Source organism: Lissotriton vulgaris, chromosome 7, assembly GCF_964263255.1.
Source record: "Lissotriton vulgaris chromosome 7, aLisVul1.2, whole genome shotgun sequence".
NCBI lineage: Eukaryota > Metazoa > Chordata > Amphibia > Caudata > Salamandridae > Lissotriton > Lissotriton vulgaris.
In genome coordinates this window covers 1165477997-1165495797 of record NC_141695.1, presented here as the reverse complement: position 1 = coordinate 1165495797, position 17801 = coordinate 1165477997, and the positions used below count along the sequence as shown (strand labels likewise).

Below are 17801 nucleotides of genomic sequence, written 5' to 3'. Positions count from 1 at the left end.
AAAAGAGGGGGGAAGAGGAGGCGAGAGAGGGGGTTGAAAATATGGGCTCCATTTACACATTGGTTGCATAACTGAAAGCCATGAATTTGTTGAGTCTGCTTTTTTTTCCTTTTTTGCATATTGTATATAGTCTAAATATGTTTATTCTGTATATTACTTAAGGATTGCCAGAATATGTTGTCTTTGTATATAAGAGATTTAACAAAGTATGTTTTCAAGCTGAACAATAAAAATACTTAAAACAATAAATAAATAAAAAAGAAATATCCCATCTCTTCCTAGATTGTTACCTTTGAGGTTGAAACCTCAACTCTAAACAGGGTTAAATTAAGTCCTAATAATGGCTGAACCCATCGAATGGTGGTTTTAGCAAAAGGTTCTGCTCATACAGCGGTTTTACAGCCTGTGAGCCTGGAAGCGAAGCACAGATCCTGAACACAATTCACGATTGTAAAATGTGTTCCTATGCAGTTTCATTTAAATATATAAATTGTTTTAATTTAAAAGTACTTACCTAACACAAGGAAAACCCACCAGAGCCAGTACTGGCCATCAAAATATCCAGGGAAATAGGTGGAAAACTAAAAGGCAAGACAGAAAAGGCTGTAATATTTTAACATCCAAAACAGTGAAAGCAATATGCATTTTGGATTTGTACATGGTAAGGTTTCAAGGGCAGTTTAGCTTATTTGAAAGGTCATAGACAATGAAATACACTGTTCCATTAAACGGGCTATATAGGAAAATCAATGACCAGGTGTAAATCAGTCAAAGGAGTGTTTATATGTGCAAGACTGGCAAACATGGCTCCTTTTGTTTAACCTGTGTTATATAATGGAGGAAAGATGCACATGAATTAAAGAAGTCAGTTCCAAAACGAAATATCTGAGAAGATATTGGTCAAAGATCGGGAGCACTGCATCAATCTGTGGATAAAATATTTAGAGAGTGCCAAATACTGTATGGGGGCAAGTGAGGCAGGTTGCAAAAACTAGCCGTATTTAAGGCCTTCTTAATAAGTCAGTTAATACTTAAATATCAGCTACTTGATTACGTAAAGTTTCAAATAAACTTAGTTTATGCCTCATGGAAATCTACCACATTATCTTTACTTGCTCGATGGAAATTTACAACCACTGCACCACCTCTATTTTGTCTTTGCTGACCTGATAACATTTTATAACCATCAGGGTTTAAGTCATCTAGCACTGAAGTGCAATTTGACAAGAGTTGCTACCATTTTATGAACAGTAGATTCAAAGGCTGCTCTGTAATCAAATTGTAGACCTGCATATATTTTTCACAACTGTACCTTTACATTGCTTGTCAATACTTCCCTTTAAGATGTGAGCTTCATGGCACTGTACATCTTAGTCAAAAACAACAACTGTTTATTAATGGGGAAGTGTTGAAATGACTTCCACTGAGAATGGAAAAGCTAACAAGAATGAAACAATAGCAATGGTTGGCAGAATGTATCAATTCTAGAATTCTTTTTTCATGACTACTCTTGTCTAGGTTGTTTCTTGCTTTATCTGTTGAATGTTAATTGCTGTGGCTCTCTTTCCTTTCATTTTATTTAGATGTCAGTGTTTTAGTGAAGAATGATTGTGCTAAAACTGTGAAAGGAAGCTTTTTTTTTTACAGGCACAGACTTTTTAACTACAACTATTTCTGCACACAAGTAATGCAAATCATTTTGTAACCAACAATAAAGTTTTACGTTTTAAAGAAATCAGACAAAAGCAGGTCTTCCGCATGAACAATTTTGAGGCCCATACAGGATTCAGGAGGAGCTTCAATCACTTCAGTAGTCAAAGGTCTGTTTGCTTTTTTGTCAAATATATCAATATAAGGACTTTAAAGAACAAATTGTTTACTAACAAAGAAGTAGTTGGCTGAAAATGTCCCATAGCAAGTCTGGCTGTAGAGCTGAAATGTGAAGTTGATCTGACCTCGGTTAAAAGAGGTAATAAAACTCAGTCGTAATCTTTTTAAAAAAAGTTTTATGACCTTTGAGTTGTTTCTGGCAAGGGAGCATTTTTTCCATGGAGCATGTGTGTGTATCTCAACTGCTCAAGGAGTAGCTAACAATCTCGAGAAAGACTCAGGCAGTGGATGGATGCTGAGGTGGGTACCTCACTCAATGTCATTAGAGCCCTATTTCTAGCACTGGTTTTTCAAATGGCAAATTGATGCCTCCTGGGTATTGTAGTCTTGGATTGTGTTGACTGAATTTCTGGACTGGAAGTAGAGCCCCTGATAATATGGAGTGAGGCTTGTTCAACTCTGATAGATGCAAATACCTCTAACAACCAATATCAGCCTTTACCGGGTGAATGCGGACTTCAACAGCCTTTTCTGTCCCTTGTCATACTTGATCAGCACAAGGCCAATGTCCCCTTATAGGAAAACTTCATTTGAGCAACTTACTCTAACAATCAGAATCCACTTGATGAGTGAGAGGCCAAATCCAGATATTGCCCCATATCGTCCAGCAGCTGAGGTGGTGAGGCAGAAGGAGAGGAAAAACCCAATCCAGTTGAAGAGAAATGCCACTGAGAATAAAAAAAAATACACATTTGCTGCGGATATTTTCTGGCATATGTCAATTTGAGTTTATCTCAGTTGCAAAAAGAAATAAAAGAAAAAAAATAATTACCTGTAACTACAGTTTGAGTATTCTTCATAGATTTACATGCTTGAAACATTACCCATGGTCAGGCTTCGAGCCACTAGCAGCATTAGAAATAGTATTAAACAACATTCAGTGCCCACATAGGAATAGTAATTGTCATACACATGCTACAAAAAAATGCTTTCATTTTAAAAAAACAATGTCTATTTCTCAGTATATTCACGTAATAATTAATTTTCATGTTTCAGTTAATTAGATGAATGTGTGTTCAATTCCATTTCCCTCAGAGTCCCCGTACACCATATTTCTAAGCACCTGTGTGTAAGGAATAGGCAGACAAGGCTCCGGGGAAGAAGGGTGAATGGCATGTTAATCTATTAAAGACACAAGCACAAAATAAGTGTGGTTGCAGGTTATGTAACTTCACAAACACAGTTGTTGTTTTTTTATAGATGCACATATAGATTTTTTTTATTGATTAAATCCCATCGGTCAGACAAGACCCAAGCGAACTCTCTTCCCTCCTTTCCGCTTAGAGTTCAAAAGAACAGAACAAGGGGTATTTCAGGGATCAGCATTAAGCCGTATTATCTTCAATATATACCCATGACCACTTCTGACCCTCATTAGATCTTACAAGCTCTATTTTTTAAACCATGCAGACGATACACTGCTAATCCAGTCTATGGATTAAAAATAGTCATACCTTTGTAGAAGGGCTTCACATTTGCTTAAAGGAAATGGCTAGTTGGCTGGAAAAGAATTCATAAAAATGTAATGGAGGAAATACTGAATCCTCAAAAGAGCCATACTCGCTCCAGGTGGACTTTGGGCCATGGACCAGCACAGATAATTATAAAATATAGCAGGCTGTAAGAACCCTGGGAGTGTACATAAATGAGAAGCTATCCATGGAACCACAAATTAATAAAACGGCAGCCACGTGTTTTGGACTGCTATGAAATCTTAGGAAAATGGTCCCATTACTTTCTCTGCCAGCTTGAAAGTTAGCGGTTCAATGTACCATATTACGTAGAATCGACTATTGCAATGCTCTTTTACTGGAAGCACCAGACTATGTACCTAAGAGGATATATAAAGTACAAACAGTAGCAGCAAAACTTGCACTGAATAAATCAAGACAGGACTCTTCCTCGACCTCCCTGAGAGAGCTACATTGGCTTCCAGTAAAAGAGAGAAGTTTTTTTAAAGCAATATGCATGGTCTATATGGCAGTAAACAGAACAGGACCAGTGCTGCTGCAAAGGGAATTCAGATAGTACAAACTACAGAGGAACAGAGTCCTCTCAGCTAATTTGGTTTGGCCCCCAAAACTCAGGAAAGTGAGGTCAGGCGGAAGGACCTTTCAAATAACAGCAACCAAACTGTAGAACAAGCTTCCAGCTTCTCTTAGAGCTAGTGCAAATTTAATTTGCTTTAGGAAAAGGTTAAAGACCTGGCTCTTTCTGAAAAAAGACTCAGGACTTTAGCCAGGACGGACCAGGAAAGGGGACGCAGAAGTAAGTTTGTTCAGTGTTTAAGGATCCAGCATGGTTGCTACAGTGCCAAGATACCTGCAAGGTGAACGTTTGTGCTTTATAAATGTCTCTTACTTACTCAACATGCTTTAATCAGTCTAGCAAGCAGTCAACAACTGTGAAGACAACACGATAGAAAGAGGTTTACTGTACCTGAAAAGGTTCCAAGGCACCACCTATCCCACTTTATAATACTTTCTGGGCTGCACTGAGGCAGCAGTACTTCATAATGGTATGGTATAATACATGCTGCAGGATTTACCAAAACCCTAAAACACTGCAGCCCCACCCTCTTCATACACTTATATGACAACTCTTGCCAGCATTGCCAAAATCCACAGACTCAACGTCATATCCTACACCGACAACACACAACTCATCATCTCCCTCTCCCTCTGCGAAGACACTACCAAGACCAACTTCCACAACTAAATGTCCGGCGTCGCCAACTGGATGAAGGACAACTGCCTGAAGCTCAACTTGGACAATACAGAGGTACTGATGTTCGGAAACAAAAGCTTCCCATGGGACGCATCCTGGTGACCCTCAGAACTAAGACCTACTCCTACCCCACTGACAACTGTAGGAACCTAGGTATCAGTCTGGAAAACAAGCTAACCTTAATGACACAGGTCGATTCCGTCTCCGTCTCCTCATTCTTCTTCTTTATTATCATCCTTCACATGATTCGTAAGCTATTCAAATGGCTATTCCTAAGCTCAAGATGCACCGTCACCCAGGTCCTCAATTCCAGCTGGCTAGAGTACAGCAATGCACTCTAAGCAGGGATTGCTGCTCAACTCCATAGACAACTACAGTCCATATTGAGCACAGCAGCTACCTTTGTCCTGGATCTCCGTAGACAAACCCACATCACACCCTACCTACGGAAACTCCATGGGTCCCTGTACAGAAAAGATGCCAGTTCAAGCTCCTGACCCATGCATACAAGGCCCGACAACTGCAGACCCACCTACATGAACCACCCCCTGAACTTCCATCAGCCCACAAGACACCTCTGCGTCTCTTCCTCTAACCCTCACCCATCGCATTCGACGTAGCAGATACGGAGGTCACTCATTCTCGTACCTAGCAGCAAAGACATGGAACGAGCTACTCTTTCATCTACAGACCTCTCCTTTTCTTTTAGAGTTCCAAAAGTCTCTGAAGAACTGGCGATTCAGCTAATCAACTGGACCCTGCCAGCGACTGGATACCCCTGCAGGTGACAAGAAGCGCTCTACAAATCTACTGACTGATTGATTGAATGATTGATTGATTGATATCCACTACCTGGTAGGATAAGGACAGAGCCAGCAACATTTTTTAATAACGAAATGATATTGTTGTGTGTGCTCTGAATCCATGAAAAAACTAATTGCTACAGATGGGAACAAACAAAAGTGACTTTTAATGTAATCCATCACTGTGAAACTGTCTACTTCTCTCCATTGTTTGTCAGCACCTTACACAAAGACAACAGCATGGGATGAAGGGAACGTAAAGGAAACAACCATTCTGAGACTTTCACAATCTAATGGTGCATATGTAGCAATGAAAGCTTTTGCTGCAGCAAAAAAACATCATCTTCCTTGCTCCATGTTTTGGTTTAGCAGGTGCTCCAACAACCACAAAAAAGTTTTATGAGCCTATTTCACGGAACAGGTTCAACGCTGCATCGCTGCTGGCTCATTCTTCTTTGCTTGATCTTGATTTCAAGGCCTAGTTTCAAATTGTGAAAAAGTGATGTTGCTGTCATTTGAGATAGGCCATAGCTGGAGTACGGAGCACACATTTTTGCCCAAACAGAACCACCATTGGGTCTGTCAAAAGCTATGACAAATAGTGGCCATTCGAGATACCTTGGATTAATAGGCCACAAAAGAATAGTTGTGAAAGTTGATGGAACTCAGGTACTCTCCCTACAGAAGAATGGACATGAGGTTCTGCAGGGTTACCATAGGGCAGGATGGTTTCTCAAGGACTGTGCTTAGATACTGAAAAAGCAAGCTGTCCCTCCATATTGCATATTTCTTCTTTTATCAGAAAGTACCCTGAACAGAACATTCCATTTACCTAGCTCTTAGGGATTTTCCCTCTTATCCAGCCGCATCAGTCTTTCCTAACTCCAGCTCCTTCAGGTGCTTGTAAAATTTCTTCTTGGGTGGATTTTGCGGGAAGTTTACATTAACTCCAATGTCTTGCTGCAGCAAATGATATTTAAGTCAGCCATCCAAGTACAGGCACATATGGTGAACTCGTCTGTGTAGGAAGGTTGCCATGGGACTAAGCACTTTTTGAATACCTGGGGAGAGGATTTCAGGCTGAAATGGAGGGCTCTAAATTTGGAGTGCTATCCCATCACTGAAAATTTTAGGTTTTGCCTTTGGTAAGGGTGTATAGTGATCCGAACAAAGAGTACTGTAGGCCCACTGAGGTAAGAGACCCCTTCCTGAAGCAACAGAAAGACATGCTCCAATGTGACCATTTAAAAAGATTGTTTCCCAAAAGCTTGTTGAGTTCTTGGAGGTGCAAAACAGAACTCCATTCTCCAGTTTTCTTCCCAACAAAGACCCACACGTATTCTGTGGAAGTTGCGTACTTTCTCTATTGCTCCTATGAGACGAGAGGACGAGAATTTCCTGTTGCAGTATCCTTAGATGTAGACAGTGTTCTTGACTGGGCGCATGATTGGAGGTTTTCTCAGGAATTCCATGGTGTACCCAGAAAGTATGATTCCAAGCATGCAGCAATCAGTGTTAATCTCTGCCCATAAAATAGAAAAACAGGACATTCTCCCTCCTACGCCCTGTATGGGTGTCATTTGGGGGGTTTTAGGGCTGCAGGGGTCAACATTAACTAGTCAGGGTCACTTTTAGTATCTTGGTAGCAGGGGTGAGAGGCACTCCCTTGTTCCCTTCTGATTTGTGGTAACGTTGGCCTCTGCTTGACAAGTAGTCATGGTCATAACTACACTGGCTGGAGCTAAAGTAATGGCAGCCTTGTCTGGAGTACTGGCTGTAGGCTCACGTAAGCTCAGGAACATCTTCCGCTGTGTAAAGATGTGGAAGGAGCACATATGTTTCGCAGGGCTCTGCGCGATCAAGATTTGAGAGTATTGGTTTTAATACTTAGTAAGGTATCATCCACTTGCTTGCCAAACTATGTGTGTCCATCGAAGGCGACGCACCTCTGGGTGGAAAGAGGACCCACGTCAACTCTGTGTCCTAAGCACCATCACTCCTACAAGATGGATATCAGTATTAGAGATACAGATGTTCCTCAATGGATAGATGACGGCAGCCGCGGAATTAGCCCCTTCCTTCACAAAAACCTTAGCCTCATCTCATCTCTCTTCAGGAATCAAATCAATTACAGTCAAAATATGCCACAACTGGTCATTGCATCTGCCTAGGATGGGAGGTGCATTCTCCCTCTTTTTGGTTGTCACAATCAGCAGATGGACTCTGTGGATGTTTTTAGCTTGTGAGTTTTCTCAGAATGTGCTTGCAGTCAGTTTCAGTGCAGCTTGGGAGCACCTCCTGAATTAGCCTCCTGATTAACCTCGGACCACAATGATTTATTGTTTGCCAACTGTCTTCAGTGTGATATTCTCCTACGTGGCTCGAAATGTATAAAAGGCTGCTGGATTGTAACCCCCGAAGGACAGTGCAGTTGGTCGCTGGCTGTTCATGCTCGAGCTAAAGCAAATGCATTTTGCTTCCTGACTGCTTGCAACTGTGTTTGTCCATGCTTTATTTGGAATGAGAAGTTTGCTGTAACATTGTCCATGTCCTGGTCGCCCTCAGAGAAGTCTTCGTCCCTTATATCTCTTGGGGGGGGTTTCTGCATTTGTTGTTTTATGGTATTGGGAGAGGAGAGTAGGCACATTTCTTTGACCAGTCTATCATGGGGCATTCCCCTGGGACAGGTGTGGATGACTGGACGCAAAGTTTTTGGCATTTCACGTTTTCTGGTGATGCAACTAGGGATATTTCTGGTGTGCTTGTCATTTGAAAACCCTTTTTCTAATACTTTCAACTTTAGTTCCCCATTCGTGGGAGAGGGTCGTTTGTCAGCTTAGATCATCCCAGCTCCCAGTTGCCTGTGGCCATTGGTTTTGAAGCCATTCTTGAACTGGCCTCATAAATAGTCTGGCATGTGGTAATAGTGGAATGCAAGAGGCAATCCTGCCCATTCATTTCCCAACTTACCTCACTGTCAGAGAATGTACCTTCTGTTAAAGAGAAACTTGCTCGGTCAATGCATTGACCCTTAAAAGATATTCCGTCTCCAGTATTGGGGAGAATTTTTTTATGTTTATTTAGAACCCCAGCCTGTGGCATATGTGCATGTCTGTCTTTATTCTATTGTAGCATTGTTTGAAAAAGCTTGCTTTTACTAGCCAATGATGTAGCCGCAGGTATACATGTATTGCCTGCCTTCGGAGATATGGTGCGACTGCTTCAGGATATTTTGCAAAAGCCCTGGGTGCTGACTCTATCCCAAAGGGAAGTACTTTAAATTGATAGTGTACTTGATTGACAGTTAAGCGAAATAATTTCTTGTGATTCTTGTTCACTGGCACAACAGGTATGCATCATTGAGGTCTATAGTCACCATCTGGTCGCGTTTCCGCAGACAAAGAATGGCACATTGAAGTGGAGTCATTTTGAACCTTTGTATCTTAATGAACCAGTGCAAGAATCTGAGAGGCAGAATTGTTCGCAAACTTTTGTCCACTTTTGGGACCAGAAAATACACCGAGTAGGTTCTTAGGTTGATCTTTCTTTGGCATGTTTGCTATTGCTTGTTTTTGTAGAAATTATTTTACCGCCTGTTGCAAGCACAATAGTTCTGTTGTATGTGGTTTCTTTTTGGTTTGACACTTGGCGGGTTTATTTTGGGTTTATTTAGGAGTTTGATACACTAATTGAGTTGAATAATGTAAATGTAAATGTAAATGTATTTGAGCTTATATAGCGCACAGCTACCCACAAAGGGTTTCCCGGCGCTTGCTTAGGGAACCCGTCCTGGTATTCCCCTGTGAGATAACCCTGGCAGGGTATCCACAAGGTGAAAGCCAGGCATCCCGCCGCGAGGGGCCGTTGTGGAGATTAAGCAAGCTATTGCCCAGAGTCGCAGAGTGTGAACCCGTGAGTCGAGAAGGCACCGGAGCGAGAATTATCGAGTCCGTGGAATTTTTGAGCCCAAGACCCGCCGAGACGGGGAATTGAACCCTGGTCCAGGGCCGATCTCAGCTTCCGGGTCTGCCGCCTCTAACCCCTGAGCCACACTTCTAATGTTTAGTATCCATTTGTCGGACCTGATGGACCTCCATTTCTGGAGGAAACCTCCTATACTGCTCCTAATTGTGTTATATGTTGCAGCTGTCCTGTGTACAAGCCATTTATTTGAGGAGGCCTTCACTCTTGAAGGATGCCCTCTTCCACGGACTCTGCCACAAAACAGCTGCCTTGGAGTTGTTTGAAATAGTCACTGTGGTGTTGTTGCTCAGCTACCTATTGGTATGTAGTGTGCAGTGTTTCTACTCTCTCCAATGGCCCTCTTAGTGGGCTAGCTCAGCTTCATATGCTACTGTGGAAAAGCAGGGCTCCCATGGCCTTTGTGGTCTTGTTCTCTTTCAGTTGCTGCAGGGACCCACTAATTATTGTTCTAAACAGGAGCTCCTCTGTAAATGGAGTATTTAAGACATGTTTCAAGCTCAGGAAGCATAGTCATGTGTGCTTTCTGATGATAGTGCCCATGTATAATTATCTACTTGCCATGTTAGTGGCATCCAAAGCAGACTAAAGGGAGGTGTTTAAGATGGCCTTGACTTCTTCTATGATGAAGCTTACACTCGGTTTGTATTGTTCGGGAAGGTATTAGTTCCATTGGTTAACTAGTTCCCGATTTTCTCCCACTGTTCATATCCACAGGGATTAGGAAGGGCATTAGAGTTTGCAATTCCCCATTACGTCGCTTCTCATCTCTCCACTTTTAGCCTCATCATCTCCAATTTTTGATTTTTCAGTGGAGGTCCTGTTGACATTAGCTCTTTTCCTGGCAGTTGCCATGATTAATGAGTCCGCCACTGTGATACCCTTGATATATACCGGGGCCTTTGCAGGAGCATTAATACTTCCTCTCCAGTCTTGGAGTCACAGGCTTGGAGGTTGCTGGATCTCTGATCGCTTCTATTCCTTGATCTAGAATGCTTGGGAGCATACGAAGATACTGGCACTTCTTTTGAAATGGAAATTAGCACAAAAAAGTCTTCGATTTTTGTTCCTCGAATTGTACCCCTTACTTGTTGGCAGCAAGCTCTATTGTGCATGCAGATTGCAATGCCTCCTGGTGACAAAAGTCCAAAAGGGTATGATTCCATGCCCTATCTTCAGGTGAATCTGTGTCAAGATCTTGTGACTCTCCTTCCGTGTGCTTGAGGTCAGGAAACACACTCATCTTGTACATCTCCTCCATCTCAATGAATACTTCCTGCTCCTCTTCTTGGCATCAAGTGTAGTTAGTGGAAGCAGTTGTACTTGCTATTCCTCACCAATGTTCACCTTTATCTGCTCCAAAAGGGATTCAAAACTCCTTGAGCGATTTAGAAAACTTTCCCTTTTGTGGAATCGCTACCATTTTGGCCTCAAGGCATCTTCTCCTTTTGACCTCAAGCGTACTGTGTGTGGTATCGCGGACTAGTTACAGTCTCCTGTTCAGCAATGGTGCCTCTTATTGCGCTTGCTTCAAGTCCTCTCTCATTGTCTGCAGGGGGTTCTCAAGTGGTGTCCCGGGAAGTTTTTTGTGTTTGTACCTCCCTTCGCCAGTTGAGTGTTTTGGCGTCAAGGGTGTACTCTGGTTCCTTGAGTCTGAATATTTAATCTCTGGCCGACTGTCTTTCTATAGGTTTATGGGGTTACCTGCACTCGCCTCTTGTCCGCTCCTTCTTTCAGAGTCTTTTTCAGTGGCTCTTCCCTTTATAAATCGACATGGTCTCTCTAGACTTTGTCCAACCCCTCGCTTTGCACTATCTCAGTATTGTCAATGTATTGATCACTTGACAATCTGAGGTTTCTAGGTTAAGGTTGGTCTGTTTTCAGAGGCTGCTCTGTAGTGTAGTGTGCCCAACACTGTTTGTCTCTGGTTCAGAGGCCTTAGGTTTGAATGCTTAACAAGCTTTGAAACTTTTGGCGGTGTGGTCTTTTAGCAAGCAGAGGTTGCAGACTTTGTCTTTTTGTGCAAAATTATGATAGCACTTGGGACAGAATCTTAAGGTGGTGTTATCCATCTGCCTTAACGATTCCTGCCCCTCTGGTTGCATATGCTTCGACACCTGGGTCAGCAAATCATATCGCGCACCTACTTCTTTTGGTGATCTTCTGTGGCTATTAGTTGTCCTTTGTATCTTTTCGCTTTAAAATGTTTTTCCAATATATTTTCCTTGACGATCTGTCAATTTTACCCCAACATTTTTCTAATTTTTCTTCCAGAGCCAAAGGCAGAAAAAAGAATCTGAAAATGGCGACCACACAAAAGGGTTTCCAGACTGTACCATGGCCATCACAACAGGACAAGCTTACCACCAAATAGTCACCCACAAACAGAAAAAACAATCAATAAAAAAGTAAAACATAAAAAAAAAAAACTGGACCCAACCACTAGATGTGGGTATAATGCATAGCATGCGAACCCAGAGAAGTTTCATGCTGCAAACTTTTACAGTGAGAAAAAGTTTCATTAAGCGGAAAAACTGCTGCCCAATGCCCTGCCACAAGTTACCTCCTATTAGGAAATACTTACTGAAGAATGTCAACATGAAAATCCCATCATTGCCTATCCTCAACTGATCAGCATCATCAAAATCATCCCGAGCAACAAAATCATCCTCCTGAAAGAAGCAAAAGACAATGTCAGCAATTTCCACCTGTTGTGAGAAGAAGCATTGTCAAACATATTTCAATGGTGATGGAAGACTTCTATATTCAAAAATACAGGACATCTGCATGAAAGGAAACTGACAAGAGCACAATGTGAAACTTACTGGTGGTTAAATGTTCTAAGCTTGTAATTAAGTAGCACTTTCAAAACTAAAAGTCCAGTGTTACATTAGGAGTTATCGGTTTTAAAATATATCTAACAATTGCCTCAAACCATCTCCTTCCCCGTTAAAAACGTATGGAAAGCTGGTAGAAGATTCAACTGAATGTTAGGACACATCCATACACTTCCTGATGAAATGTGAGTGCCTGTGGCGGAGAATTTCACTGAATTGAGTTGTGATGCAAGATACTATTTAAAAATCAGTATCACAAGGTCAAGTTTCTTCTAATTCTAAGTTTGTGTGTTCAATAGTACAATTTCCAAATACATTCTACCAGGGAACTAGCCAGCGTTCAAAAATACACTTATTCAAATGATCTATTAAGTCTTGAATTTCTGGTTGGACTTTCATTTTTCTATGATACTACATATTCAGAGGGTAGTGGTCTGCATACTTTCCTTCACTTTTGATCCATTCTGTAACAAAGTGCTACTTTAGTGCAATCAAGACTACGCCTAAATTCTTGCCCATATGGGTTCCAGGGATTTAGTATCTGTCGGTTTCCCTAAATTCACCCAAATCTTAAGGTTATGCATCATTTGGTCGTCACGTTGGTGTCAAGCTGCAGAAAACATAACTATATTTCCACATGTATTATAGCTGCATTGGCACCCTATCCTGGCACAAGCAACACTGAATATTGTTTGCCTTGCCCATGAGCCAATTGCGATCAACAACCCCGATATAGTTGCTGCCAAACTGAATATGGCTGGTCCTAAGGTTGTTGAATCAAGACAATCAAGATCACTTTTGCACATATTTTGGAATCTGCACATTTTCTGGCAGTGCTACACCCACGTCAAATTCTCATCACCTTGCAGGAGGCATTTCCTACTGTATACCAAAAACGTAGGTTTCGTCCTTGGGTGTCTTCTTTCAAGATCAGTGCTAGAACTGGGACTGGAAACCTCTCATCTGTTGGCCGCCTTGGACATTGCATATGAAAAAATTATTCTCTCCCCTCTCAAGGCCTTATTTGGTATAGAGGGATCCACGATGCAGTGTGGTTTGGACCTTTTTTAACTATCACACACAGCAACTGAGTGGTTCGGATATATACTTGACAACTGTAACCATTAGGTAAAAGTGCATCTGTTCCATTCATTCATCTCCAAGGTAACCACTAGGGTGCTCCAAGGTTTCTCTTTCTCTATCAAGCGTCTTTTCCTATACCATTTCATTATATATATTCATTAGGCAGTTGTCAGCCATCCACTGATGTTCTTTTGATGTGGAATGTTACTCTCTAATCAACAGTACCCTGTACACCTCGTATGAGTGTTCTTCCTATGACACCTTTAAGCTTGATCAGAAATCTTGGGGTTCTTTCTTCTCTGAAATAACCTTCACTGCCCAAGTCCACAGTGATCAGTTAGACGTTCTAGAAGGTCTAGATGGTTTGCACCTCTTCTGCCACCTTATCAACCTGTCCTCACAGTAGCCCTTTCAGGCACGGACTATTGTAATGAAATACATGGAGTTATAGTAACAAAAACAATAAGTATGCTTCAAAGAGCTCAACATTTTGCTGCTATACTCATTCAAGGTCTTAGAAGATATGATGATATGTTGCCTATATTAATATCATTTCCAGGCTTCCAGCGAAACAAAGTACTGAATTCAAACTCTGACTAGACCTAAAGGCAATATAGTTATGTCCATGAGTACTGTTCTATGTGGTTTGTCCCTGATCATAAAACCACACTCCCATGGTCAGTATCCAAACAGTTTTTGCTGCTTCCCTCGAGAAGAAAACTGTTTACAGGTTGGTCCCTGCACTCTCAGCACTCAATAAGTTGAAACTATTTGCCTTCACACCTTATATGACCGGACTTGAAGAAATTCTGCAAACATTTAAAGACCCTCTCATTTATCAGACATACGCCCCTAAATGTGCTTATATATTTTAACCATGGTTCCCTTTTCCCTTTCCTTTCGACAAGCGCTTTGAACTAACCTCTGGTTCCATTACAGAACACAGAAATAAAACTAACTTAATTAAGTTGTTACAATTTAAGCTAATGTTTTGATCAATTTTTTAAAGATTTATTTTTTATTTATTTATTTAACTTGTAACGCACAACAGCTACCTACAGTAGGTTTCCCGGCGCTAGGGATAGACTCAAGAAGAAAAGAACATATCAGGTAATACCAGCAAACTCAGGACAGCGGGGCTAACTAAAGACAAAGATCACTCAAAAAGCAAAGTCTTGAGTCCCTTCCGGAAACGTAACAGATTATTCTCTAATTTTAAGACAACTGGTAGGGTGTTCCAGAGCTTGGGGCCTAAATGAGCGAAAGATCGCCCACCCATTCTAGCAAGTTTAAATCTCGGGATACTAAAGTCTCCATTGCCAGAAGATCTAAGGGTGCGGTGTGTCCTATATGGTTGAACTAAGTTCTGTAGGTATTTCGGGGCTGTGCCCTGTCTGATCTTAAACAGGTAACATAAGGCTTTAAATTTAATCCGGTTTGAAATTTTAAGCCACTAAGTCCTGCAGAGCAAGCGATGCTGAAGTTCTCCTGGGAACATTCCGAAGCAATCGGGCAGCCGCATTTTGGACTACCTGCAGAATTTTAATGGTTGCAACATCAGCTCCCAAATAGAGAACATTCCCGTAGTCCAGGCGGGAAACAACCAGCGCCTGGACAACAGTTCTCTGAGTGGAGAGGGGCAGCATCCATAAGATTTTCTGCAGCCATCTTAAGGTGACAAAACCGATCGCGGCAACCTTTTTAGCCTGTTGCCTCATAGATAACTTGTCGTCAACAAGAAAACCAAGATTACGCACCACTGTAACTGGTTGAGGAAGGGGTCCCATATCGCTAGGCCAGTGTTGGGGGCCCCATAGATTTTTATTTTTGCCCAGTATCACCACTTCCGTCTTCTCCCCATTTAATTTCAGACAGTCCCTCTGCATCCACTCGGCCACACGTACCAGGCCGAGCCTTAAAGCAGAAGGGCTGTTATCATCACTGCCAAACAGAGAGAAGACAATTTGGGTGTCCTCAGCCCCGCTTCCTCCACAATGGTGGCCAGGGGTCTTACGTAGATGTTAAACAATAAGGGGCTGAGTATAGACCCCTGGGGAACACCATAAGCCGATGGACAACCTGCAGATGTCACTTTGGAAGAGAAAACCTGGAAGGTACGCCCTCTCAAGAAGGAGGCAATCCAGGCTAAAGCCGGACCTGCCACTCCCAGGGGAACGGAGAGATTTCAGGAGGATGGAATGGGACACGGTATTTGGTTGTATTCTATTTATTGTGTTAAAAAAAATGATCATATTATAATTTGAGTTAGAGTTTTCAAACAGATTCTTGAGTAATTAAGCAACATTATGCTGTAGTTGGATGTGATTTATTTTATTTTTAAAGTTTTATATAGCGCGAACATGACCCGAGAAGGTATCCAAGCACTTTAAAAAGATGGAGGAGGAATGATGAGGTGGGACAGATAGCGTAGTGCTTTGTTATTCACAATTTTATGAGTCGGGACCACAACTTCAAATCAGCAGTAGTCTTGCATTAGGAGACATTCTTTTAGGAATGCTTTTGTGTGGTCCATTGTGTTGCCATTTATGATGGGTCTTCGAGCTGAGATTTGGAGAAACAGGAGATTCTTTAGATTTAAGGAGTTAATGTCTTTGAAGAGGACCTTACAGTAGCCTAATTTAGGGGGTGAAAGCCTCTCACCATGAAACATAGTCACAAAACAGCCTAATATTCTGTGCAAGCTTAATCAATCATTTGTACTCAATAGATCGGCGAAGCTGGGACTGTATGATAAAACGTGGTGTCGTATAAAAATCAACACTATTTATGGCAATGAAGATTTTTTTTCCAATGTAAGGACTAAAAAGGGCTGAAGTATCAGGAGGCCGTATGAATACAAGAACATGAAAGTATGACCAATTATATTCAAACTAAATCAATAGTAGTTACTTTAACTGTCAGGACCCCCGTTTTTTCATTAGCCCAGTTGCCCAGGGCCAAGACTGTTTCAAAGGTAAAGACAAAGTAAGTGTTGGATTACAATATTGACCAGCTCCGATAGCCATTCTCTTCATCTTCCAAACATTGCCTGATATCGTCCACAAAACCAACAACGTTTCAAAGATCACAGGATAGTCATTCATAGAAGGCTTTTATGTCATCATTTTCATTATGCAAGCATCATTTTAGTAGATCCCAATTACTGGGCTAGTTGTAATATGTGCAATGTCATGTTTTACTTATACCTACACCAAAGGCATTACTTCCTCTTGCACGAGAAAAGGTTTGAGCAAAATCTTTTTGCAGTAACTGTTCATATGGCTGGGTACAAACTGAAGTGGCACGGTGGGTGAAAAACAATGGATTGGGTGAGACACTGAGCGATGGGTCAAGCATTCCATTCAACACTCCGTTTTGTGGATGCCTAAAGTGTGATGGATATGCCCAGGTGTGGGTCCTGTGCTCACTGTGCCACTGGAATCAAACTACAGCTAACCGATGAGCCCATAAGTGTGAAAACGGTCCTAAGTTGCTTTTGTTCCAGTTCAGGCAGGACCTGAACTGGCAATTCAGGCTAAACTGTTCACCCTGGGCCAAGACTGATTTGCATTTGGCTGGGTCCAAACTGAGGTGGAATGGTGGGCGAAAAATGATGGTCGAGATGTAGCCCTGATCAATTGCCAGTGGCTGAGATTAATTTAAGCATTCCTTTCATCACTTTGTTTCATGGATGCCACAGCTGTGAATCCGGACATTTCCCTCATGTGCTTTGCTAGCAACCATCAACACATAAGTTATAGAAACTGTGCATTCACGAGGGAAAGGTATGCATGTTCAATTACAATGGCAAATGCATGCTGGGAAGGGAGATGTTGGGGAGAAAAACACTGTAAAAGTGTACTTTTTAAACATACCAAATGAAGTAGACTGTGAAAATCTATATTTCTACCAGACGAAGGCATGATACAGAAGTAAAAAATTGCACAAATGTACACACTCCTACTTCAGAAACAAATGAACCGGTGCTTAAAAATTTGTACACTCCAACGAAATGAACAAAAGCGAGTGCAGCAGTACAAAAGGATCAGAAGATATTAACGCAAATGGACAGAGAAGAAGCAGACTAATGAATCGTTTGTTTGAGATCAGTTAGATAAATTACTTAAAGGACCACTGGTGGCCTGAACAACCTTTGTGATTGATTTTCAGTCAACAGCATGGTGTCCTCAAGTTACCCTATCTTAAATATACGTCATTCCTGTGAAGCAAGAACAGACTGACAAGCTGAACAGTTTCATTTGACATTTCAGATTCTGGAGTTTGCAGTCTAACTAGTACCCACTACTTGCTGGTGCTTAGCATTCAAGATGAAAATTGGCTCACATCCAAGATAAATTCTGTTCTTGCCTATTTTTTTATTTTTTATTCCTCTCCACACAACTACATTTTTCACGAGAGTTGGAAACTTTTGATGGTTTGATCTAATTACACTGCACAGTGTGAAAGTCAAGTATAACAA

The 17801-nt window shown here is 41.5% G+C and overlaps 1 protein-coding gene across 1 annotated transcript in view; it reads right to left on the bottom strand.

Moving 5' to 3' along the window:
- Positions 1–17801, bottom strand: part of NDFIP1 (Nedd4 family interacting protein 1) — a 266509-nt gene that overhangs the window by 88546 nt on the left and 160162 nt on the right. Inside the window, exons 4-6 of the mRNA XM_086931641.1 lie at positions 11986–12073; positions 2434–2558; positions 515–581 (exon numbers count right to left, since the gene is read on the bottom strand). Coding sequence (XP_086787767.1) covers positions 515–581; positions 2434–2558; positions 11986–12073 — 280 coding nt within the window. The remainder of the gene's footprint in view (positions 1–514; positions 582–2433; positions 2559–11985; positions 12074–17801) is intronic.